Source organism: Lathamus discolor, chromosome 11, assembly GCF_037157495.1.
Source record: "Lathamus discolor isolate bLatDis1 chromosome 11, bLatDis1.hap1, whole genome shotgun sequence".
Lineage (NCBI taxonomy): Eukaryota > Metazoa > Chordata > Aves > Psittaciformes > Psittacidae > Lathamus > Lathamus discolor.
The window spans coordinates 1,617,405-1,642,919 of NC_088894.1; the positions used below are offsets into that span (position 1 = coordinate 1,617,405).

At 46.3% G+C, this 25,515-nt stretch overlaps 1 protein-coding gene across 1 annotated transcript; it reads left to right on the forward strand.

Moving 5' to 3' along the window:
• The first annotated feature begins 1,319 nt into the window (after nt 1-1,319).
• On the forward strand, nt 1,320-25,486 carry PRPF6 (pre-mRNA processing factor 6). Its single transcript, XM_065691757.1, has 21 exons — nt 1,320-1,485; nt 2,271-2,439; nt 3,263-3,381; nt 4,015-4,093; nt 5,012-5,188; nt 5,988-6,143; nt 6,788-6,882; nt 7,582-7,738; nt 7,949-8,111; nt 10,599-10,717; nt 11,403-11,621; nt 12,993-13,115; nt 13,896-14,017; nt 15,115-15,253; nt 16,250-16,369; nt 17,563-17,739; nt 18,555-18,688; nt 19,140-19,231; nt 21,261-21,375; nt 23,358-23,484; nt 24,202-25,486. Exons 1-21 carry the CDS (start codon nt 1,415-1,417, stop codon nt 24,352-24,354), a joined length of 2,826 nt encoding a protein of 941 aa, XP_065547829.1. The 5' UTR covers nt 1,320-1,414; the 3' UTR covers nt 24,355-25,486.
• Nucleotides 25,487-25,515: the final 29 nt, after the last annotated feature.

Below are 25,515 nucleotides of genomic sequence, written 5' to 3' on the forward strand. Positions count from 1 at the left end.
TCCCCTCCTGAGGGACAGGGACCCTTTGGTGCAGGCTCACCTGGAGGCTTTATGAACAGCAGATAATGAATCCTGACCCCCCTCGGTGTGATGGGGTGAATGGGGGGCTCACACACTGCAAGCCCTGGAACACTGTGGAGGGATGAGGGTGAGCAGCACTGGGGCTTCACCCAGCTTTGGGCCCTGCCAGGATGTTCCTGTCCCTGTTTGTCCCTTTTCCCCCCTGGTCTGGCTGTGGGTGGGTGAATCCGGGTGTCAGCTTTGTTCCCAGCAGAGACACTCGCTCCCGGGATGCTCCAGGCTCTCCTCAGCACCTGCGTGTTCCCAAATAACAGTGGTTGCCATGACTTTGAAATGCTGTGGTAGCACAGCCTCAGCATCCCCATCATCATCCACAGCACCTTTATCCCCATCATCCCCATCATCCAATCATCGTCCCCATCATCATCCCCGTCCTCTTCATCCCCATCATCCAATCATCACCCTCTTCCTCTTTATCCCTATCCCTATCAATCCCATCACCACATCCCTATCCCCTTCATCCCCATCTTCATCCCATCACCCCCATCATCCCCATCCCCATCCTCTTCATCCCCATCATCCAATCATCACCCTCTTCCTCTTTATCCCTATCCCTATCAATCCCATCACCACATCCCTATCCCCTTCATCCCCATCTTCATCCCATCACCCCCATCATCCCCATCCCCATCCTCTTCATCCCCATCATTCCCATCATTCAGTCATCACCCCCTTCCCCTTCACCCCTATACCTAGCATTCCCATCACCGTATCCATATCCACTTCATCCCCATCTTCATTCCATCATCATTCCCATTATCATCCCCATCATCCAACCATCACCCTCTTCCCCTTCATCCCTATCCCTAGCATTCCCATCACTGTATCCCCATCCCCTTCATCCCCATCTTCATCCCAGTACCCCCATCATCATCCCCCTCCCCTTTGCGGTGACCCCCGGCACCACAGGAGCCTGTCCGTGTGTCCAACAGCAAACACGTGTGTCTGCACGGTTGGGGGCTGCATACATGCATGAAGGGAAGTGGTCGGGGGACCACACACGCATGTGCACGGGAGCTGCGGCCGGGACAAAGGCGCGTGTCACACGTGGAGGGATCGACGCTCCTGTGTGCATGTGTGCCACACGCGTGTACGCGCGCACAGCTGCGCACGTGTGGAGTGCGCGCACACGAGGGTGCGGGTCACCCAGCACCACCCCGCTTCAGACCTCCGCGGCGCTAGGGGGAGAGCTGCTCTCTCAGCTCCTTAGGGAGCGGAAGTGACGCTCTACATCGGTTAATCCCGCCTGCTCTCGCCGCAGCTTCCGCCGCCGCCGCCGCTCCGCCGCTCCCCGTCTCGGTCCCGGTCCCACCTCGCCGCCGCCACCGGCACCATGAACAAGAAGAAGAAGCCGTTCCTGGGCATGCCCGCTCCCCTGGGCTACGTGCCGGGGCTGGGCCGCGGGTGAGCTCCGCCGTCACCCCCCAGGGCCCGGCCTGGGCCTTCCCCGCCTCGGTTCCCCCTCAGGACTCCTCGGGCCTTCCCCCTTCCCCATCCCGTACCCTCGGGGCAGGCCGGAGGCTTTCCCGGTGTCGTTGTTCCGGGCTCGCCCCCGCCTGCGGGTCAGGAGGGCGGGTTTGTGTCCGAAGGCGAGCCCGGCACCGGCGGTGGGTTCGGGGGTGCTTTAACCGGTGTCCCCCCCCGGCTCTGGGGCTGTGTGTGTCCATGGGGCGCGTGGGTGGGTTTGTGCTGAGGCAGCGCTCGGGGTATGGGATGGACACAAGCCCTGTTTGGCCTCTGCTGCTTTATTGTGCCCTTACCTAAGGGTGGCTTTGTTGTCCGTGCCCTGGGAAGTGCACAGCATTACCCCTCGGGCAGGTTCAAGCCATTCCCCTTGGCCTGTCCCTACAGGCCCTTGTCCCAAGCCCCTCTCCAGGTTCCTGCAGCCCCTTCAGGCACTGGAGCTGCTCTAAGGTCTCCCCTTCAGGAGCCTTTTCTTCTCCAGCTCTCTTAGCCTGGTTCCAGAGCAGAGATCCTCCATGGATGGTAAAGCAGTGAGCTGGGTGACTGCAGTGCCTTTGCAGCTAAAGTGCTCCCTATAAAAGGACAGGGAGACAGGGAGTGGATGGTGCCATTCTTGCAGAAGAATGATATTCTTATTGTGTGTTATAAGTAATAACGCTGCCAGCCTGGCTGTGTGTCACGGGCATTGTGTGTGCTGAAGAGCTGCCCCTGGTTTCCCAACACAGAGCCACAGGTTTCACCACCCGCTCCGATATCGGCCCTGCGCGTGATGCCAATGACCCTGTGGATGATCGCCATGCACCGCCGGGGAAGAGAACTGTGGGGGATCAGATGAAGAAGAACCAAACAGCTGATGATGATGATGAGGATTTGAATGACACCAATTACGATGAGGTGATGAGACTGTTGTCATCTGGAGATCCTTTTCCCTGAGGAGAAGAGGAATCCTTTAACTCCCTGCTCTCTTCCTATGAAACCTGAGGTTTCAAGAGCAGATTTCCCTGCTTTTTTCTAGCAGTACTTCCTTTTCTCCCATTTATTTGTAATTTGGACCCTGTTATACATAATGCATAGTGCAGATTTGAGGTGTGCTGTTGGTCTGCATGTTGTGGTTTAATTATCTATACCAAGCACTGAGAGTCTTGGGAGTAGATCTGGAAGTTTAAATTAAGCACTAATGTAAATTTGTAAAGTACTAACTTAAGTAATTAGTTAAGTATTAGTTTAAGTACTTTTGGGGATGTATGTTTTAATTTTCCACAAAAGAAATCTCAGCTTTTATGCTTTGATATGTGTTTGTCTTTATGTGGCCTGTGTAGGCTCTTGTGTTTAAATCCCACTTCGGTCAGTTAGATGTTGTGGTGTTCCTTTGGTTTGCTTTCAGTAGTTTAAAACCAAAAGTGGTTAATGGAAGAAAATGGCCTTTCTATACTGGGATCTCAGCTATTGATTAATAGAGCCATTCTGGAAGAAGCAATTTGGAAGCAGTTCTGCTTTTGAAATGGTGTGGGAGAAGAACCATCGGGGGTGGGAGAAGCAAGTGCTTTGCTGTAGGGATGTGTCAGTTTGATGCCACGTTGTTAGAAATAGCCTTCTCCTGCATTTTCCTTGTGCTGGGTGACTGTTGCCTCTAGTAGGAACATAACAGAAGCTTTAAACTGAGGATATTGCTTTTTTTCCTCCTCTTTCTTTCCCTTTTCTCTTCCCATATCCATAGTTCAATGGGTACGCTGGGAGCCTCTTCTCAAGTGGTCCCTATGAGAAAGATGACGAGGAAGCAGACGCTATTTATGCAGCTCTGGATAAGAGGATGGATGAACGTAGGAAAGAACGAAGGTAGGATGAATCACAGCACTGGCACGGGGTGTTTCTGGATAGTTTGTGGTTTAGACTTTTCTTCTGCCTCTTTCCATTTTCCAGTTCACGTTTGCCTTTGTCTGCTGGGTCTGTTTTGAGATACACACGGAGTCTTTATTCTAATACTGAATCTTTGACCCTGTGGCTCCAAGTTTTAGGACTGATGGGTATTTTGCATAACTTGCTCTGAGAGTTGATGTGATTGAGTTGCTTCACCATACTGAAGTTTATTCAAATGATGGGGGGAGATGCTGAGCAACTAGTTTTGACACATTCCATACTGCACATTACACTGGAGATGGTTAGAAGCGTCATGTAATGCAGGTGTCTTGTAAACTGGTGAGTGTTACTGAACTTATTAAGCTCACTACCTGGTCTATAGGTAAGAGGAGGTTAAAGGCTGAAGTTCTCCTGGTTGGAGATGCCTGGTTTTACATGATATTATTATTTGATAAAACATCTCTGCCGTAATGCTGATAATCTAAACTTGGATAAAATGCTCTTTTTAATGCCTTGGCTCTGATCAGACATGTTTTTATATAAGATCAACACTTGGTTTAAAGACTTGCTGGTTGTTCCTTGAAGCGTAACCTCAGTATTCCTTTTCCTCAGGGAACAACGAGAGAAAGAGGAAATAGAGAAATACCGTATGGAGCGACCCAAAATTCAGCAGCAGTTCTCAGACTTGAAAGTAAGGAGAAAAACATCTCAAGTGTGACTTTTATCTTTGTGATGTATGAGAGGTGGATATGGTTCTGCATTTCCTTGCTCAGATTTTGTGTGTTAGCAAACAAATAGTTCCTTATTTGCCAGATTAGAGTTATTTCCTCTTTGAAAAGGAAAGTGAATGGATTTGAAGCTGGCAGCTGGTGGTGCAGAACCTCTTCCTGGCCTGGAGCTCTCTCAAGTAGTGTGATTTTTTTTTTTTTCAGCCAGCTGCAGTTATAGCCACTTAAATTAGTGCTGATTTAAACCCAAGCAGGGATGCAATCTGCGCTGCTAAAGCCATATTGTCTGTGCTGACAGCAGCATTCAGAGTGGCACTCAGCTGGTGGAAGTGGGTGTTTAAAGCTGCTTTGGAGGGATCTGGGAGAACACTGGGATTCTGCCTGTGGAGCACTTTATTTGTGGCTGCACAAGGGAGTGAAATTCGTGCAAATCCTGATATCAGGCTTTTGGTTTGGGCTTTATTGTGGCTTCACATCAGTTCTGGAGCAGGTGCCTCACTTCTGTCTTTGAGGGATTGATAATGTGTTGGCATTGGAGTAGTATTTGATCAGGAGCTCCTGACTTATTCTGTTAAATAAAATGTATTGTTTAAGCTGTTGGCTAATGATTAGTAAGAAACCACTCAGTGCTGCAGGTGCTGAGCTTAACCTGAATATTTGCAGCACTGAATTTAACAGGAAGATTGATTTGGAATCTCAGTCTGGACTAAACCCAGATTCTAATGAAATGCATCTACATCTTTTGTACATTGGATTAGGAAAAAATCTGACCTTTGATGTTTAAATCAGAGTTTAAGGAAAGAATAATCCCTTAAGGAAGCAGAGCAATTGAAAAGAATGAATTCTACAGTAAATAATGATGCCAACTCCTCTTTGAACAGCGGAAGCTGGCAGAGGTCACAGAGGAAGAGTGGCTGAGTATCCCAGAAGTTGGTGATGCCAGGAACAAGCGCCAGAGGAATCCTCGCTACGAGAAGCTGACTCCTGTACCTGACAGCTTCTTTGCAAAGCATTTGCAGTCAGGGGAGAATCACACTTCTGTGGACCCACGCCAAACAGTGAGTACAAAAGCAAACCTGGTGAAGGTTGGATCTGTGCTTTATAATTAGAGGTGAGGGTTGAACTGTGGATTCATGAGTGGGATTTGTGGGAATATTGACCAAAGCCCTTGGTGTGAGTCTGGGAAGGGAATTGCTGGATGTTCAATTCCTGTGCTTGCTGGAGTCTTTCAATGCACACCCGTTGCCAGAGAAGACTTGAAGATAGGCAAAGAGAGCCTTGTTCTTGTGGTTAAAGTGAAAGAAAGTGCTTCTTTTCCATTTCTTGGGCTGTAGAATGGTGATAATGAGGTTTTTTGAGCATAACCAGTGTCCATTTCTGTTAATTTTGCAAAATGGAACAGAAAATAGAGTGTAATTTCAGCTCATGGTTTGCCCAACACTGAGCAATTGTGTTAAAAACTATTTGCATTACAGTCAACTGAAAATGAAGTAATTTGTCTTGTTGCTACATGGCCACAGCCCTGCTGTGCTGATAGAGTTTCAGGAGAAGCTGACTGGCCCTGAACTGGTACTAGATGTCCCTGGGACTTCTTTGTAGATACTCTTGTTGAAATGTGCTACTTTTAGATGCTTATGCTCTAAGTTTTCACTTTCCTGTTACTTATGTCGCTGACTTGGCTAAACTTGAATCATTACCTCCAGATTTGCAAAACCTGTATGAGAGATGCTCTGTGGTTCAGGGAAGCCACTATTTGAGAGGGACCTCTGGGGTTTTGGCACCCCCCAAACAGCTTGAGGTACTTGTGAAACCTCAGAAGAGATTTGAGGAATGTGTTTCTCCCACTCTTGCTTTTAGCAATTCGGTGGATTGAACACTCCGTATCCAGGGGGCTTGAACACTCCCTACCCAGGAGGAATGACACCAGGCTTAATGACACCTGGGACAGGTGAATTGGATATGAGGAAGATTGGCCAAGCCAGGAACACCTTGATGGATATGAGGCTAAGCCAGGTAAGGATGTGGCAAGGCAGGATGCGTGCTGCTGTGTAAGACCTGGGTTTAGAAGTGTCTTTAATTCTCTTGGGTGTTAGAAGAAACACCTCAGCTGTGAAATAATTTTGTACTTCTCCATCCCTAATCCCATTACCTCTAATAGAATTTCCTGGGAATTAAGTTTCCCTCTGGAAGTCTTGGTCATTAAGGGAGAGCCCTGTTGTGCTGTAGATGGACATCAGGTGAACAGCACTTGGTTACACCAAGGGAAACATCCCTTCTATCCTGCACAGGGATGAAAAGTACTGTTCTTAATTTGTTGTTGAGTTCTATTCTTTTTCATTGATTTTCCCCATCTAAATCTGGCTTCAACTAAAGAGATGGGCTTTAACTGGCAGGGCTATAAGACCTGTTGATGACTGAAAGCCAAGCTGCTTGTTCCCTGGGGTTTTCAGTGGTATTAAATTTAAATCATTAAAGTTGTGTATTTTACAAGTGGAAGAAGCTAATCAGCAAGGCTTTGTGCTTCCCTCATCCCTTGGTTTTGGTAAGAGGTGAATATCCAGGTTTTTTGTACAGCTGCAGGGTCTTTTCCAGTGTTTATTGCATGCTAGGGGGGGCTGTGAATGGTCACTTTAGTAGCTCTGATTTGCCTTTTCCAGGTGTCAGACTCTGTGAGTGGCCAGACTGTAGTGGACCCGAAAGGATATTTGACAGACTTGAATTCCATGATTCCCACCCATGGAGGAGATATCAAGTAAGTTTAAGAAGGATTAACTGATTTATCCTCTTAGTGATGGCTGTGATCCTGCATAGAAATGGAAATCTGTCTGGGCTGGTGGCTCTCAACTGGCATTTAATTTGTACCAGATGCTAGGTGAGTTTCTGAGGATGAATTCCTTCAATATGAGGTCCGGTTTAATCTGTCAACCGAGGTGTTTATCATCTGACCTGGATGCATCAATCGTAGGGCTTGTTTTTATTCTATCCCTGGACTAACATGCCAGAGTGATGGCAGCGTGTGGCTGTCTGCCATCCAGGGAAGAACCTGCTTAATTGTATCCCTGTGCTGCTAATTTAGGCTTCATTGATGACCTCTGAAAACCCTTTTAACCTGAAGTTTGCCACCAGTTTCATAAAGAATTGCCATTAAAGTCAAAGTGACATGTGCAAATGTTGATGCTAATACTTGACTTCAGTCAGTGCTTGTGCTTATCAGCTTCCAGCTGTAATTCCTAAATATCTTGCTTAAATACTTAACTGGTTTTGATGTTGATCTCACTGTGTTAATGTGTATTTGTAAGCTTGTTTGGGAGCATGCAATCTGTGTCACCAGTAAAGAAACGTTTGAGATGAGGATTACTGTGCATCTGAGTGTGGCTGTGAAGCACTGATTCAGGGGAATTACTTGCTACAGTGCTGAAAATCTTCCTGTCTGTTTTTCCTCCTCCTTTAGTGATATCAAAAAAGCCCGTTTGCTCTTGAAATCAGTGCGAGAGACCAATCCTCATCATCCTCCAGCCTGGATAGCATCAGCCCGACTGGAGGAGGTCACTGGCAAGCTCCAAGTAGCTCGAAACCTCATCATGAAAGGAACAGAGATGTGCCCTAAGGTCAGACTTGCTTTGCTTCCCTGCTGATCCTTGCAGGGCAGTAGGAAAAAGTTGTGGTTAAGAGCAGCAGCATCTCTGTTGAGCTCGTGTCAGGCTAGATCTGATACAGCTTCACTCTCTGCAGTATTAAAAGAACATGTGTTCAACCAGAAGCTCAAAGTTTAGATTCTTGGGTTGATGTAAAGGAAGATTGTTCCTTTCTCCTGGCAGAGTGAAGATGTTTGGTTAGAAGCTGCTCGGCTTCAGCCTGGGGATACAGCCAAGGCAGTCGTGGCTCAAGCTGTCCGCCACCTCCCGCAGTCTGTGCGAATCTACATCAGAGCAGCGGAGCTGGAGACAGACATCCGGGCAAAGAAACGTGTTCTGAGGAAAGGTGAGAGCTTCTGCGGGGTCAGGGAACAAAACCTGAGTCTCCCTCTCTTTGTATTGGAGGGGTTTTTTTGCATCCCTGGGGAAAATAGGGCATTTAATAATGTGGGTCTTACTGGTGGAGCTTGCTGCTGTTGAGTCAAATTGGTGTTGAAGTAGTTGTAAAACACCCTTCAGTGAAAAGCTGCTGTTACTGAGCAATTGCAAATGACATTTCACTTCCCAAAACCAATTCCAGCTTCATCCAAGTCTTTTCCAAACAGTGATCTTTTTTAACAGTGGTTTGTTGTGTTGTCCTGAACCCGGGTCTTCCTCACAGCTTCATAGTATTAATCCTTTGATTACTTTGAGTTACTGGGACTGTAGCAGTAGAGATTAGAACCTTCATGACTATTGGATTGTGTCAATTTTATCTTCTGACTTTAATTTAGACAGGGAAAAGGGTCTGGATCTAATATACTTAATAAATTCTTGTGGAGCAGCCTACAGTATTGAATGGTTTGGCTTCAAAGCAAGCAAATTGCCTCATACTTCTTACTATTGCATGTAAAAATGTCCATCTCTGGTGAAATGACCTCTTACTGCATATGGGTGAAAGGCACTTACAGGTTCCTGGGTTTGAAGTTGTAGGGGTTCAGATATTAACTATTCAGTAGCTTTTCTAATTTCCACTGGCTAAGCAGTGCTGTGGTGTCACCCCTGTGACACTGTGCATCTTCCTCAAGAGCAATAGTAGATACTGAACAGAAAAACACTCTTACATGAGCAGAAATGGATTTCTGAGTCCAGCTCGGGTAGGAGAGCATCTTCTGTGAAAGCAGTGACACATTAAATACTGAGATTTGCTTTAAACATTGTATTTGCAAAGAGAAAAACATCTTGCTTCAGTTTTTAGAACCACCTACTTCATCTCCGATACAAAGCTGGTAGTGGAGTTTAACATGATTTATTGCTTCTTTCCAGTTTCTCCCTGTGAACAGCTTCACAGTGCTCCTCTGCTACTTAGGGATCAGCAGGAATATGATGCTTGGAACTGTTTGTATATGCAGCCTTAAGATCAGTGTCAGTTTAACCCATTATTTCTCCTCAAATAAAACAGACTGAATGCCAGGTAATGGCACTGGAATGGTATGTTTCATGATGTGTTTTGTTGGCTGTGTCCGTTCCTATCATCCAGCAGAACCTCTGGAGTTTCAAAGCCTCTCTCTGACTGGAAAGCTAGCGAGCTGAGTGTTTAAAATGCATCTCGAGGTGCAAACATTGGCAGCTCCGTGAAAACATGTTGTGTCCTGCTGAGTGGAGCTCTCAGCTCCTGCAGGCTGATCTGATTCACTTAATTCCTCAGGAAATCTCCTGCTACTGCAGACTGAGAGGAAACAGTTAATGCCCAAATCCCCAGCACACAGTGCTGGTAAATGCTCTGTGTGTTTCTGTAGAGCTGGGATGTGCTCTGAGGCTCAGCAGTGTGCCTTGGCCTTTGCAGGAATGCTTAAAGGGACAGCCTTGCCTGGAAGCTGGTTTCAGTGTAGTTTTAGATGCTTCTTCCACCCATTTCCGTGGTCCTGCTGTTGTGCTGCAGAAGGATGTGCTCAGTCCTCTGTCACTATAGCATGTTCGTGTACGATCACCTTGGAAGCAATGAAACTAATACTGCAGCACAGCTAACACCAGCAGGTTGTGGTGTGATTTGTAGTGACAAAAGGCTAAAAAAACCCTTTAGTTTCTTAGTGTATCTCTCAGATACGAGGTTATAAAGAAACAGGCTGCGAAAAGTTGTTTAGACCTGAATGTTTCACACAGCACATGTAGAACAGTCTGCAGGGAATGCAGTTTCTACCAGCAGTAGCTACTGTTGGAGAAGATTAAGGAAGCCTCAAAGACTCTTAATTAGATGGAGCCTATATGGATTGCTGAAAGCCCATGGGATTCAGTGGCGTAGGGTGTTAGCGTCAGTGATACCTTTCAGCTTTTAGGCATCCTCCTGTTTTATTTCTACACAACAGGCCAGTAACTTGTTGGGAAGCTAATCTGGGATCCATTAAGCTGTCAGGAGATGCCCACAGGCCAAAGGGACAGTTCCAACATCTAAGTAGCAAGGTTGTCTTATTAGTATGGAAGATGCTCCATTTTGTAAAGGGAGACCCAGCATGATTAGGGCTACCCAGTTTTAAGATATGCTCATTTGCTCAGCCTGGAGGCTGTGTTCAGCGAAGTGTTTTACTGCAGAGAATGCAGTTACAGCTTAGGCAGGGGAAGAGCCTTTGGCTCTCCAAAGCCTGGTTCCAATTAAAATTAAGTTAGCTTTTTCTTTTCTGATTTGAAGTTCTTATTGTTGAAGCAAGAGCTAATGGAAGTGCAGTTCCCTCCCTTCCCTTTTTCAGGAAATTTCATCTGTAATAGGGCAAAGCCTTCAATATATCATCTTTAAAACATGCAGCCCTCTTTGGGAAACTACTTTGTCATGATTAACAGAATGGTTTTGCCCCTCTAGCCCTTGAGCATGTTCCAAACTCGGTGCGTTTGTGGAAAGCAGCCGTGGAGTTAGAGGAACCCGAGGATGCCAGGATCATGCTGAGCCGGGCTGTGGAGTGCTGTCCAACGAGTGTTGAAGTAAGTCTTTAAAGAAGTAAAAGAAGGCAACCCCCTCCTCATGGCTTTAGGTTGACAGCAGAGCTTTGAAAACGGGAGGCAGAGGAGTGCATGATGAGTTCTCTACCATGCACTTTATGCCACAGTGAGAAGGATGTGATGAGCAGTGGACTGTGCTTTTTTTTTCCCCAGAGTTCCTTGTCTGCTGGTCATTACATGCCTCATTTTCCTGTGTAATTGCTGGGTTCATTATGCCAGTGCACTGCTGTGCCTGCTGTAGCCACTTAGCCATGTTCCTGTTGATGGGTAGTGCCTCCCCAGTTGTGAAAACAAGCATAGACATAGCCTGGGGAGTCGAAAACAACATTGCTCATTTCTGAAGCCCTGAACCAGAGCGTTACACTCGGCTGTTTGAAAGGTGATGTGAACAGAAAATATGCAGCCTAGCTAATGGAGGTGATATCTCCGTAATCATCTCCGTATGATGATCCATCAGGTGACTAGGACTGAGCTTTAACGGCAGGAGTAGACTCTGTTTGTACTACTTCTCTATTGATATTCTGCAGCCTGCTTGTACTGCCTGAGGACAGTTGCCACTCAGTAGCAAGCAGCCTGAAGCTGCTTACCTCTTCAGGCTGACACTGCCATAGAGCAGCGTTGTCATCTCCTTGTTCTAATCTGAAACCCATCTTCTGTTGCTCCACAGCTGTGGCTTGCACTGGCCAGGCTGGAGACATATGAGAACGCACGGAAGGTCCTTAACAAAGCCCGAGAGAATATTCCAACAGATCGGCACATCTGGATTACTGCTGCCAAGCTGGAGGAAGCCAATGGAAACACCCAGATGGTGGAGAAAATCATTGACAGAGCCATCACATCCCTCAGGGCTAACGGTGTGGAGATCAACAGGGAGCAGTGGATACAGGTATTTGCTCAATGTTGGTTAGAGACCCAGATGAACTCAGGTTTCAAGGCTGCTGATGCTAGATACTGTAGGGTGGTTTTGCACTAGGCTTATCAGTGGAGATCCCTGTGAAGATACAAGAGGGGAGACTAAAAAGCTGACTAGGTTCAAGGCTGTAAGTGATACACTGGGGTGACACTGCGTGTGTTGAGCTGAGGAATGTCTGGTTTGCTTCTGGTTTGGAAGATAATCAGCTTCAAGTTGAAGCAGCTGCTGCCTTAAGTAGGACAGAAGCTTTAAGCCTCCAATGAAGGATTTATGTGGTTTTTCAGTATGTCTCTTGCCTTAAAAGGTGTCTGTTTGCCCAACAAGTCTTTGTCAGATGCTGTTGTATGAAATCAATGCAAACCAAGGCCAGGTTGGACGGGGCTTGAAGCAAGCTGCTCTAGTGGAAGGTGTCCCTGCCTGTGGCAGGGGGCTGGAACTGGATGAGCTTTAAGGTCCCTTCCAACCCAAACCAGGCTGGGATTCTGTAGTTCAATGCATATGCAGCCAGCAGGAAATACTTTTAGTCCTTTATTGGTTTGTAGTAGGCAGCAAAATCTTCTTGGTATGTTCCTTAAAAGAGTATTGATAATGAAGAAAGTATTTAACGTTAACCAAGATACTCGTTTAACATCTAAACCAATTATAACTTTCTTTACAGCAGTAAAACAAGGAAAGGTTAATTTCAACTTCTGTTTAATGCCCCCCCACAGCCTCTGCATCATTGCCTTCTCGAGTTCCTTTTCAGTGCCAGCACTGCTTCACTTCTGCTGTCTAATCAGAGGTCTTTTTAACAAGTCCAAGCAAGACAAGCTTGGCTTTCTGCAAGCTTTGTGTGTCAGAAAACTGCTTTTCCCTATATGCTCTAGTGAAAGAGCCTCTGCACCTTTTACTTCACACTGTATTTGTTTAAATTGAGCTATTGCTTAGCTGTTACTGAGCCTTAAGAATCAACTCAGAGCTGAAAGAAGGTCACTAGTTTTGATGTTAGAATTCTTCCTCCTCAAACCCTTGTATATTTTTATTGGCCAGGTCCCTGCTCAGCAGCTCAGCGCAGCTGTAAGAGGAGCCTGTTAAGGCTGGAAAGGTCGCACACTGTCACACTCACTCCTTTCCAGTGGATGCAGCTGATGTGCTCTGTTTCTTAACCGTCTTCTGACTGATTCTGTGTACAACTTAGAGTGCTTTCCATGTGGTTATGGGCTCCCTAGTTAGTGTCCAGATGTTTGAGTAATAAGACATATTTAGTGTTGCAGTGACCCACAATGTGTCTCTGTGCTCAAGGAGCTGCTGTTGCAGGATATAACTTCTTGTGCTGAGCTCTCAGGGCTTTGCTCTTGTTTCTAGGATGCTGAGGAATGCGATAAAGCTGGAAGTGTGGCCACGTGCCAGGCAATCATGCGAGCTGTCATTGGGATTGGGATTGAGGAGGAGGATCGGAAACATACCTGGATGGAAGATGCCGACAGTGTACGTCCAGCTGTGAAGCTGCTTTATGTTGGGTTTGGGGTTTGGTTTTTAGTTACGGGAAATTGATCTGGAGCCTGGAAAATGACATGTTTTATCCATGAAAATGCCTGTGTTTCCCACACACCTGCCTGTGTTTGGCTGCTCTGACTCTCAGGAGGTTATTGTACTGTAAAGCTTTCTTCAGACTTGAATTTATACTAAGCAAAAAGTTGCTGTTTTGATAAATTGCTGCTTTTTGTGTGGATTGTGGGGTTGGTTTGAGTGTGTGAGACATGGGCAGCGACTGAGGTCTGGTTAAAGGAACTGGGAGTTAAGTTTCAATACCTGAACATTGTAACTCAAGAGTTAATCTCAGAGTGGCCAGGGCAGTGGGTAAAAGTTTCACCAGACTTTCTTGATTGAACACGCACTAACAGAGAAATCCTCTTTCAGCATGAAGAATGTCCAGTTCCCTGGGTGTGAGGGGCAGATGCTGTAGCCCTTGGTTTTTGCCTGTAAAAATGAAGTGTGAACATGAGAGCCTTTCCAATGCCTTAGTAATGTTTTCAAGCTGTCTTGTGTGTGTCAGTGCACTGAAAGGCCTGATAGAGAGACACTTCTATCTTCAATTCTTCCTTTTATAAAGCTGTGATAGTAACTGTTTTGTGGTGTATAATACCCCAATTCATGCGTTACTCTGAGTTACTGAGTTCTGTGTTGAATTATGCATGTGTAAGTCCTCCTTGCGCTTTATTTCAGTGCAGCCCTACACTGACTTAGCTCTGTTCTGTTTCTCCTCAGTGTGTGGCTCACAACGCCCTGGAGTGTGCCCGAGCAATTTATGCCTATGCCCTGCAAGTCTTCCCCAGCAAGAAGAGCGTGTGGCTGCGAGCAGCCTACTTTGAAAAGAACCATGGCACAAGGTTTGGGTGCTGCATCATCCTTGGGTGGGGGGTTCATTCTTTAAGATGGGGAGGAGAAAAAGCTACAAGGTGATCCCTGAAGTGCTGTGTTGCACGAGTCAGTTCAGCTGGTGGAAACTAGCTGGCTCTGTTTGCAGGTCTGGCCTTCTTTGTTATTGTTGTGGTTGGAACATCTTTGGGTTTTATGAAGTCACGAAAGGGTCTTTTGGCAATAGGGATCTCTTGGTAAAATAGCTGTGAATCACCTAAAAATACAGCATGTGTTTAATTGTCAGAGAAAAACTAGTTCACTGCTGAAGCTCTCTGAGCATCTCTGGCATTTTCTGATCAAACACACTGTGAATGTCTGTTACAGCCTGAGTTAAGCTTGGCGTTACACTGTCACAGCTCAGTCTTCTCAAGTTTATTCATAAAGCGTTACACGTCTGAAACTTTCTGCCCAAAGTTTAAAGCAAATAAAGCAGTACATCTGCTTTATTTATAAGATACTTATAAGGCCACTTAAACACGTGGAATCATTGAAGCCAACAAGGCTGTAGTGTGGAAGTGACTGCAGATCACAGAATCATAGAATAGTTTAGGTTGGAAGAGACCCTCAGAGGTCATCTGCAATGAGCAGGGACACCTTCAACTCAATCAGATGCTGAGTTCTGCCTCATTGAAGCCTTTTTTCCTTTATTGGAACAAATATGTCTTTGCTTATGATGTTGTTCCATGTTTCCGAGTTTAAGCCCCTTATTCTACCTGAAAAGTCGAGTTTCTAGAGGAGAAAACTAGTTTCAATAAGGTGAAGCCATCTTCATCTGATAATTGTGGAAAACTTCCTGTCCCGGTTTCTAAGGTTTAAGAAGAGCTCCTCTTTCCAAGCCACAGGAGCTGTGTGTGTGAAGGCTCTCTCCGCAGGGGCTATCAAAGGTGGCTGAACAATGAGCCGTTTGTGGAGTGCTGATTTCAGAACCCTTGTGAAAAAAGACCCCACCCTTTCCCTGTTACGAAACCACTTATCAAGGTTTACAACATTGGACTTTGCAACTATATAACACTGAGCGATAATGGGAATAGTTCCAGGGAGCCTAACTTACTCTTTCTTGTCTCAGAGAATCCTTGGAGGCTCTTTTGCAGAGGGCTGTTGCTCACTGTCCCAAAGCAGAAGTGCTCTGGCTCATGGGAGCCAAATCCAAGTGGCTGGCGGGAGATGTGCCAGCAGCCAGAAGCATTTTGGCCTTGGCTTTCCAGGTGGGTCTCTTACACTTGTGCGATGGTGTGAAGTACAACTGGTAAAGAACGCAGTGCAGGCTTCTTCTGTCAACACCTGACCCTGCTGCCTTGCAAGATGATGGGGGCTTCCATTGGTCTTTCATTGTCTTGTGTGGCAAAATGTTCTCCTGTCAAATAGCAGCAGGATGTGTTACTGCTCCTGTAGCAGTACCAGACCACGTTCTGAGTTCACAAACCACTAATCCTACTTCCATGGCTCCCATGAACCCCAGCCGTGGACCAGAACCCCCTTGGCTTGGGTTATCTGCCTACTCAGTAAGAGAGGTAGTGGTCTACTTTAATTAATGATGTTACTGCATTACTTACGGCTTGGCCCAAGCCCATTAATCCGCAGCAAAATAAGGGGAATTCTCTGCTGGATGCAGAAAGAAAGACGGGCAGAGCAGTACAGTTCTAAAACTGGGAATAAGGCTTAAAAGCTAAGTGATAGCAAACCCAAATGACAACTCCTGAGCTGGAAGGTAAAAGATATTTACTTTCTCAATTTGTTCCTGGTGCTTTTTGTTGCCATCCTGAAGGCTTCTTGCCTTGGTTGCCACTGAAATGACTTTTATTGGAGCAGCTTTCACAGACCTCAGTTGGGAATTCCAGCTTCATTATTGTTTTGCTCAGGGATAATAAAACGAGGGTCTCGTTGTGGCGGACCCTGTGATGTTCTCAGTGTTTAAACTGGAAACTCAGAAGATGAAGCATTAACGCTTTTCAACAATTGAGAAGCATGCAGCTTCTAAACTGGCACATATCTTAGTGCTGCGCATCTGGTTTGGAGAACTCCTCTGAACTTCAAAGGTCAAAGAAGATTTGGGAGGAGCTTGAACTGTAAAGCAAAAAAAAAAAACCACCCTACTGTGGATTGACAGAGCTCTGATTTCAATTTTAATCTGGATCAAACGAAGGATTAAATCTGCTGTTGATTCACTGCCTGCATTTGTCTGTCATTTGATGTTCTTGCAGGCCAACCCCAACAGCGAGGAGATCTGGCTTGCTGCCGTGAAGCTCGAGTCAGAGAACAATGAGTATGAAAGAGCAAGGAGGCTGCTGGCAAAAGCTCGCAGCAGTGCCCCCACGGCAAGGGTAAGGATGTGTGAAGGATGGAGAGGCTGAGACCTCTCTTGGCCACGGGGGAGTTGAGACGGAAGGAGGAGTTCCTTCAGTTCTGTGGCCTCAGGGATTGACCGGGTGGCTCTTTGCCATTGCCTTTTGCAGGCATGTGGCCGCCTTGCTGCGGTGCTTCTCCAGTGAATTGCGACACCAACTCATGGCCTGATGGGAAAGAAAAGCCAGGATCAAGTGAAGGCTTTCAGTTGTTTTTTTTTTTTTTAACACAAGTGGCAAAAGTCAGGAAATTCCCACTTTACAGCTGTTTGTGTAATGTTCATGTTGCCCAAAAGCATGCTTTGGAAAAAAGGGAGAGAAAATACTTTCACAGCAGACTCGCTTGTGCTTGCTGTGCTAGAGACAGCTGTGGTTGTGTTTGTTTAAAGTTACACTCTTGGATTTATCTCTGCAGTTACTTCTGGCATGATAAGCTCTGTCGGTTTTTAGCTGTTCATGCAGACCCATTTTAAGTTGTCCAAGTAAGAGAAAAACTAGTCTGGTCTCTGTCCCTTCCCCACTCTGTGCTTCATCTGCGTCTTTTAAACTGCCCTCTTCAGCCTTTGTCAGCCAGGGAGCTTCTCTCCAGCTGGGACTGGAGCTCTGGTCTCAAGACTTGATGCTTCTCTTCTGAAGTCATGGTGGGGGGAGCTTGGGAATAGGGAGGACAGGGATCAAAGAGTAATGAAACAGCCTTCGGTCTATAATGTATTTCCCATAGCTGTAACTTCCATGTGTAGCCAAAGGAAAGGATAGAAGGGGGTAGAAAAATGTGATATCGGCTTTTAATGGGTAGGACAACGGCTGCAACTTGAGGCCATGAGTGAGAATAGGTGGTCTGGGTAGCCTGGATGTAAGGAGATCAGATTGTGCTGTTGAAGGAGGCTCAAATTCATTATTTAGTTGTGCTTGTTGAATGAGTATTGTATAAAGGTCAGCCCTGTGCTAATAGGTGAGATACAGCTTGATTGCGCTGCCCCAACTCCTTTGGCTATTTGGACAATGCCTTTCTCGTTGTTAGCTATTCCCATTATTATTTATTAGCTAATTAATAACATATTTGTTATCTAATTCATAACATTAATGAACGTATGAAAATGGGAACCCGCTGCCTTGAGGGACTGATGGTGTTTCAGTGGCTGCTAGTGATAAACAGCTCTGGTTGCTTTCAGGTCTTCATGAAGTCAGTGAAGTTAGAATGGGTGCTGGGGAACATTGCTGCAGCCCAGGAGCTTTGTGAGGAAGCCCTGAAGCACTACGAGGACTTCCCCAAACTGTGGATGATGAAAGGACAAATTGAGGAACAAAGAGAGCTGGTGGACAAAGCCCGGGAGGCTTATAATCAAGGGGTAAGATGGGCGGTGTTGCATGTTTGCTTTGTGCTTGTGGGGGTGTCTGTTGTGAATCAAAATGGAGAGGGCTCTGTCTCAGCCTAACCAGAGATGGTTTCTGTTCTCTCTGTTGTTGCTTAAAACAATAACAAAGCAAAAATATTGGGACCTGGAATAAGCAGCAAGAATTTGTCTTGCCCAAAATCCATGTGCAGAATTCGTTCTTGCTTAAGAGTTTGCTGTATGTTCCACTGCTCACTGGTAGGAAGAAAAAGCATTGCACCATAATTCCCTGAGACCTGTAGAGGCTAAAAGCAGAGCTCTTAAAAGAAAAGCCTCCTAATGAGCTCTTAGATACACACTGTAAAAGGAGGTGGCTTACAGAGCACTCCTGCCTCTTTTAAATGGAAATCAGTGTCCTTGGGTATGAGTGCATCTGAAAGTCCTCAGCCTTGAAAGTCAGAGGGAAGCAGGTTTCTGCCAGTGTCGATATCCTAATGACTTCCCAGGCTTCAAAGCCCCTCTGTTGCTGTGATTTGAGTATGTATGAGCCCTCCATCTCCAGACAGAGCTCAAATTGTAGATGTATTATTAAGGAAGGTGTATTCTTTCTCTTGCTGCTGACATAGCTCAGTCATAGCTGATGGACCTGACTGGAATGTGGGAGAAACTGGACTGCTGTGCTGTAAGACTTAACAAGGAGAAATTTGAGCAGTATAATCCACTTTGTCTCTCTTCTAAGCTCTCCAGGAGGATTTCAGGATGGAAATTATTTTCTGTAAGGGTTCTAAGATGGTTTTCATGTCTACATATTGCCATGTGTTTTCTAATAGCTGAAGAAGTGCCCGCACTCCATACCCCTGTGGCTTCTGCTGTCCAGGTTGGAGGAGAAGGTTGGGCAGTTGACCAGAGCACGAGCTATCCTGGAAAAGTCTCGCCTAAAGAATCCAAAGAATCCAGATCTCTGGTGAGTTGTGTGGAGGTGAACTAAGTTTGGGCTACAAGGCAATAGAAATTACCTTTTTCAGGCCAGCTATTTCACATCATCTCAGCCATTTGAGCCTGGGCTAACAACTTATGCTGAATACCAGGCATGGTTTGATGATCCTGGCTAGTATGGAGCTACTCTAAGGAGCTGGGGACTAATTATTTCTTTACTGATGGTTTTAGTGCCCACAGCATGAACACTCAGGGCTCTTTCATTACTGTTTTGGTCCCTTTTCAGATTGCTTTTGGTTTAGGCCATTATAGAATAAAGGTCAGGTTTATTTTTAGATGGAGAGGAATGGGAAGATGTCAGTCACCTACACACACTCACAATATGGGCAGATGTTTGCAATTTCCAATGACCTTTGTGTGACTCCCTGTTTGTTTCCACATGGTGAATGTGTTCTCATAAATACCATCTTCCTTACCAGGTTGGAGTCGGTGCGACTGGAGTACAGAGCTGGGCTAAAGAACATTGCAAACACTCTGATGGCCAAGGCGCTGCAAGAATGCCCGAATTCAGGTGAGCTGGATCTCATTTCTGTCTTAAAGGTGGTTCTTTTACCCAGCTGATAAAGACACATCTTTTTCCAAGGTGTCCTTTCTGGCCAGGTCTCAAAATACTACATTTTGGAGAGGTGCCAGTCATCCCTGTGCAAATGTTGAGGGTCTTACTGAACAATCCCAGTTGCTTTGTGCTGTCTCACACCAAGGATGGCACCAGGCTGGTGTTTGTTCCATTTTACTGCAGTATCCAGTATATTTTTGGGTCTGTGGTCCCAGCTTTCCTGGGAAAGCATCTTTGGACATGGGTGGCTTGTCTCTGGAACTGCTACAAGCCTGCCAAGGGTTTAAAACTGAAGAAAGACTCTTGAGTGTTTGTAGTTAGGAAGTTCAGTGGAAAACAATGGGTTTTTCCCTGTCTTGTTGGAGCACAGCTGACCATAGGATGCTTCCTGTTGCTGGTTTGCACTGGTTGCACTCCTGACTCTGTGCTGAATAACTTGTGCTGGTAACAAACTTCAGGCACAGTCATGATGAGAGGGATCATAAATGTTTAGTCCTGGGTTTTAATGATTTGAACTCATTTAAGAAAAGGCTAATAGGTCATAGAATGAAAGTCAGTTGGTTCTAACTAGCAGTGGAAACATTTGCCTCTTGGGATGGGAAGAAAAAGGCCATAATACTTCCCTATTTTTGGGCAGAATTGTGGGAAGACTTTAATGATTTAAACATGTTGACATCTTTTGGAGAGAAGATGTCACATAACTGCAAAATGCGGTAGTCTTGTGCAGGACAAGCTTTCCAGTTTGCCTTTGGGCTGGCTTTTGGAAGGTGTTTAATTGGTGGCTTCTTAAGTCCCAGTGAAATCATTGGGAATTAAGTGACTTTTATGCCATGATAAACCCTTTGCAAGCTGCTCACTGTGCGAGTGGGTCAACAAAGCAACAACACCCAAAGTCCCCCTTTGTTTTGGGAATGACCTAATGCTTAATGAGGGTTTGCCACCACAGGCTTTCTCACAGAATCTGCCTGTTGCTATGGAAATGGGCAGCAGGATCTCAGTTTTTGTTGAAATATAATCACTTCCAACCCTATCTTTAAACTCCATAAAGCAGAATAAAAGCAGGAATGAGCTCGTTGGACACCTACAGTTGGGTAAACCAGCGACTTGCATCCAGCAAGTGCTGAATTGATTCCTGGTTGCTTGTGGCTGATGCAGAGCAGGCTGCACAAAGAGTAAAATTGAAATCTAATGATGACTGTGGCCTCAGCAGGCCTGGGAAAATGAGGTTTGACCCTATATGTAAAGAGCAAGAAGAGCTCTGCTGTGGTGTCACTGCAGTCATCAAAGCTTGTGTGTATTCCCATGTGCAGTTGATGGGAAGTGAGAGCACAGAGTCCTGGCAGACACACGCTCTCAGGCTTTGCTTTGAAGTAATCACCAGGTGTGCTTGGCTGACAGCAGAAACTGGAGATTTCATGCTCCTCTGAGCATGTTTCCTTCCTTGCTTTTGGCAGTGGAAGGATGTAGGGATTAAACCTGGACCTACTCTTTCCTGGACCTACTCTGTCCTTCATCGTATGTGTGAAGAGCCAGCATCAATAAGACCGTGGTGCTCTTTGGCAGCCTTAAAGCTGCTTCCAGACATTGTGCTTTGCACCTCCTGGGACTACTTCTGTCACTGCAGTTTCCCGTTCAGACCAGATGGATCTCTTTCACTTTTGAAATGATGATTTGCCCTCCCCTGTTCCACTGCTTGCAATGTCTCATCCAAGAGGCATGAGCTTTGGGTTGGTGCCCACCAGCATAGGGAGCACTGAAGCTGCGGGAGGGTTGTGGTGCAGAGACCTTCAGAAGTGAAGGTCCAGTGTGGTGCACGCAGTAGCCAAGCCTTCAGAGTGCTGGACGAAGCATCCATGCAGAAAGAATCATCTGGGATGAGCTTGGGGCATTGATAACCATGGGGCGGGGGGCAGTGGGGCTGCTCGAGACAGGGTGGGGAGGGTTAATGTTGGAACTAACAATCTTCCTGCTTGACTTCATTCAGGAATCCTGTGGTCAGAGGCAATTTTCCTTGAAGCGCGACCGCAACGCAAGACCAAGAGTGTGGATGCTCTCAAGAAGTGTGAACACGACCCACACGTCCTGCTGGCTGTGGCCAAGTGAGTTCCTGGCCTTGATGTTGTAAAAAATACCCCTTTCTGTGTGTGGCTGCATCCAGGATGAAACATTGCACTCGAGTACAGCCATGTGATTCTGGCTGCAGCAGCTCTAATAAGCCCCAAAGCAAGTAACGGCTCTCAAGCTGTCTCCTAGTAACTGTGCAAATCTCTCCCTTGATTCAAAGCAGGGGATGTCAGCCTGCCCTCGAGCTGTTCTGCTGGGGCTGGGACTGCAGCACAGACAACAATACATTCACACAGAGCCCTTTGCCAGTGCTTGGTAATGGCACTCGGAAAATCGCTGCTTTCCATCCCTTGAAAGGGTTTTCAGTGTGCTTGCAGGTGACCTGGACTTTAGTAAGTTTTTTAGGGTATATTTTAGGTATTTTGATAAACTAGGGACAGTTTTGCCGGATTGTCAGTTTTTATGTGGCTGACAGTGTGTTCTTCATTTTTTTTCTCTCTATCCTAGGTTCTGTCAGGTTTGTTTTAACCCTGAGCTGCTGTAGTCTTCCCTTCTCCTGATTTTTCTCCTGTGTCAGTTTTCCTCTGCTGTGGCCCTTCCTGGAAGGCAGGCTACCATCCTGCTGTAGTTTTCTTCTTCGGAATGGAAAGATAGTTTACTAGGGATTGTCTTCTTGTCTAGATTGAGTTGTGAGGCTTCCAGTGATGAAAACCTGCTATTAGAACTGACTTATTCCGTGTCCGTGTTGACCTGATGAATGGCTTTACAGCAGCTGTGACTGGAACAAACTTCCTCCTGTTCCTTTGTGAACACCACAAGAGGTTAATGCAGGAAGAATTTTGCCCAAACAGTTGCCCAATTCTTTCATAACTCTTTTTCATAACCCAAAGAAAACCATAGGATACATTCAAGTGACTGCAGGGCTGGGTTCTGCCAGATCATGACAGCAAACTCATTCAGCTATAGCAGCAAGGGAGAATAATGTTAACTTTGCCTTATGGAAACAGCTTCCAGGCCCCTCCTGGTGCAGCCTCTCACAGTTCAGCAGCTAATCCCAACACAAACAGCTCCCACCTCCCATCACGACTTGCATGTAGGTACAGTAATACCATCGTGTCTAATAACAGCTGTGTTAAGTGGGTTGCTGGAAATGGCCACTGCTTGCAGGAGTTGAGCCTCTGCTATCATTGTTCGTGCTGTGTTAAATCACAGTTTATTTAACGTGGAACAATCAAGAGTATTACAGGGCTTAGAAACAATCACATAAGCTGTATAATTTTATGACTGGCTAAGCTCTTTATGAGGGATGGCAGTCTGCTTTGATAAAGGCCTTCCTAGCTCAAATGAACTCTCAATGCAAAGAGGAGTGAACCCAAGAGACTATTGACTCAGCTGGATAATAACTGGGGAGAACTTCCAGAATTCACAAGTACCTTTACGAAATGGCAGCACTGGGGCTGGGTGCCAGGCTGAGATGGGAGCATGGAAGTGCTCACCTTCCCCTGTAACGTGAAGCTGATGAGCTAGGTCTGCTCCGTGCTTCATGGATGGGAATGTGTGACGGCGAACATGCAGGTAGTGTTCAGCTTTTAGGAGTTATTTGATTGTTAGATGTTAAATTCAACTTGAAATACTAAGAAGGTGGAGGGGAAATCGTGTAGGCATGTGAGCCTGTTCCCAGTCTGCAACAGCAGTATTAAGCCATTGAGTTAGCAAAGATTGAGCTTGGAGAGCAATACTTCCCCTCTCAGGAGTGTCTGTCTCTCAGTTAACATGCCTTGCTAGGGGAGAGTGAAGAGAAAACAGCACATGTTCATTTCAGGCATCTCCTGTCTCTTCCCAGGGGAAGGCCAGCCAGCAGATGCCTGTGAAATCTGCTGTTTCCCTCTTGGGAGAGCAAAGAACTGCAATATCAGGAGAGCAAAGAACTGCAATATCGGGAGAGCTTTTCAGTTGGAGTGCTTTGGGTCCCTCAGAAATAGGCTGTTTGTCAACTCACGGTCGCTTTTCTCCCCAGGCTCTTCTGGAGCGAGCGTAAAATAACCAAGGCCAGGGAATGGTTCCACCGAACAGTGAAGATCGACTCTGACCTGGGGGATGCCTGGGCTTTCTTCTACAAGTTCGAGCTCCAGCATGGCACAGAGGTGAGGGTGTGCTGGGAGCAGGGAGCTGGGAAGGCAGCAGGAATCCTTGGCTGATGCTGGTTGTGCAGAGCTGTGCTGAGCTCTCTGCTGCCTGTGTGGCTCGCAGATGAGGCTGCGGTGTCACGCCTGGTCATGACTGAGCATGAACAGGCCTGCATGGGGGTTATTTAAGAGGCTCTGTCATTAACTGAGCTGTCTCTCAGACTGCTTTGCTGTCCGCAGTCATGCTGGGTCGTGCAGAAATCGATGAAATCAATCTCCCTGCTGTACAATGCAAGCTCTCTCATAGATCTGCCTGTAATTGCGATGCTGGGTTTGTGTGGCTGGTGCCGTCCCTCCACAAGTGTCAAGCGCAGGTTGCACGTGAATGCAGCCGCAGGAACAGTCTGTTCTAATCTCTTAGGGCAGTTTTTACTGCCTGATAGTGCTGAAATGATGGGAGTGTTTTATCTCCTGACTTCAGAGAGACCTCTCACTGCACAGCTCTCATGCAGGTGGGAATGCAGAGGAAGTTTCTGCTGCAGTTTAGCCAAAGCTTGCTTGACTGTAAGTCAGTTTGCTCAGCAAGGCAGAGTTTTCACTGAGGGCTCCGTACCTTTAAAAAACAAAGCAAAAATCCACCATAAGCTTGGGAAAAGGGACTTGGGGAGGGAATTGTTTTGGCTCTGTGCTGGAGCTGTTGAGAGAGTTGCAAACTGCTGTTTCTCCTCATCATAGGAACAACAAGAAGAGGTGAGGAAGCGCTGCGAGAATGCCGAGCCTCGCCATGGGGAGCTCTGGTGTGATGTCTCCAAGGACATAGAGAATTGGCAGAAGAAGATTGGCGAGATCCTCATGCTTGTGGCAGCCAAGCTTAAAAACACCTTCTAGAGTCCCTTGCGTTCATCTCCAGTCATCTCTGTAGGACTTGCCTGCTTACCTGCTTTCGGTGCATTCACCCTCGCAGTGGAACAGACTTTGGAGGATGGGTGATACAGAAGAGCTTTCTTCCAGAAAGAAAAGCTGTTTCCTTCTCTTCCCAGTGCTCTTGGTTCACACAACACAGTCATTGGGTTCTGCAGCACCTCTGAATGCTGTTGCTGGTGTCATGTAGGAGAGACGAGTGATCTTGGGAGGCTGTGTTGGCATCTTCATTTCAATGCCTGAATCCCCTGTAAATACAAGCTTTACTTAGTGCTTGGATGGATTTAGCAGTTTCTCTGCTTTCTTCCCTGGCATGCACTCCCCTCCTGCCCCTCTCTGTGCAGTTTCTTTAGTGTTTGGCCCATCTGATGCTGGTTCCTTGTCAGCAGATCTGGTTTGTTGCTGTTTGAATACACTGAATGGACTTGAAGGAGATGAGTGGAGTTCTGCTGAGGGTGACTAGCAGCCGAGGGGATGGGCTGGCCCCTCTGTTTTAGTCTGTAGCCACAAGCCTGGCTTAGCCTGGTCTCTGTGCTGACAAACTGCAGCCCAGCTCAGGAGCATTCTTCAAACCTGAGCAGAGGGAACATTCTGTGAAATACAAAAGCAATTTTTAGAGCCCTTTTCCTCAGTTTTTAAATGTATATAGTGCAGCCTGCCCTGTTTGTGTCTGATTTCAGTAAGCACAGGGGTGTCTTAGAGTAAGGCAAAATCCAGCCATCCCTGAAGGCTCTTTTGAAGGAGCAATCTTGAAGTCATTCAGAGACCGTGTGCTTTTACAGCAGCAACTGCTGTCAGATGGGGTGTTTGGGATGGGCTCTTCACATGCAGGTGGAAGCCAGTAAATTCAGGAGAGGAAAAGCTTTGTATCTGGGACCCTTTCCTTTATCAGCTCTGTTCTACACTTGTGATCTGCATTATTTTAATCCCCTCCCCAAACCTTCTTGTGATTGTTAGATGAGAAGCTGTAATGTCTTACCTGTTGGGGTAGAGCAGAAGCGTCCAGGTCTCTGTCTGCATTACATCATGTATTTAGTTGGAGGAGAAAACCCCTTGTTTGGATAACGTATAAAATACAGCTTGGGTTTTTGTTTCCTTACGTTTTCTGTGGATGCGATCTTGTCCTTT

Coding starts and splice junctions, on each gene's coding strand:
- PRPF6 (XM_065691757.1), top strand. CDS start 1,415: ATGAACAAGAAGAAGAAGCCGTTCCTGGGCATGCCCGCTCCCCTGGGC. Junction 6,144..6,787: donor TGGATATGAGGCTAAGCCAG/GTAAGGATGTGG, acceptor TGCCTTTTCCAG/GTGTCAGACTCTGTGAGTGG. Junction 6,883..7,581: donor ACCCATGGAGGAGATATCAA/GTAAGTTTAAGA, acceptor CTCCTCCTTTAG/TGATATCAAAAAAGCCCGTT.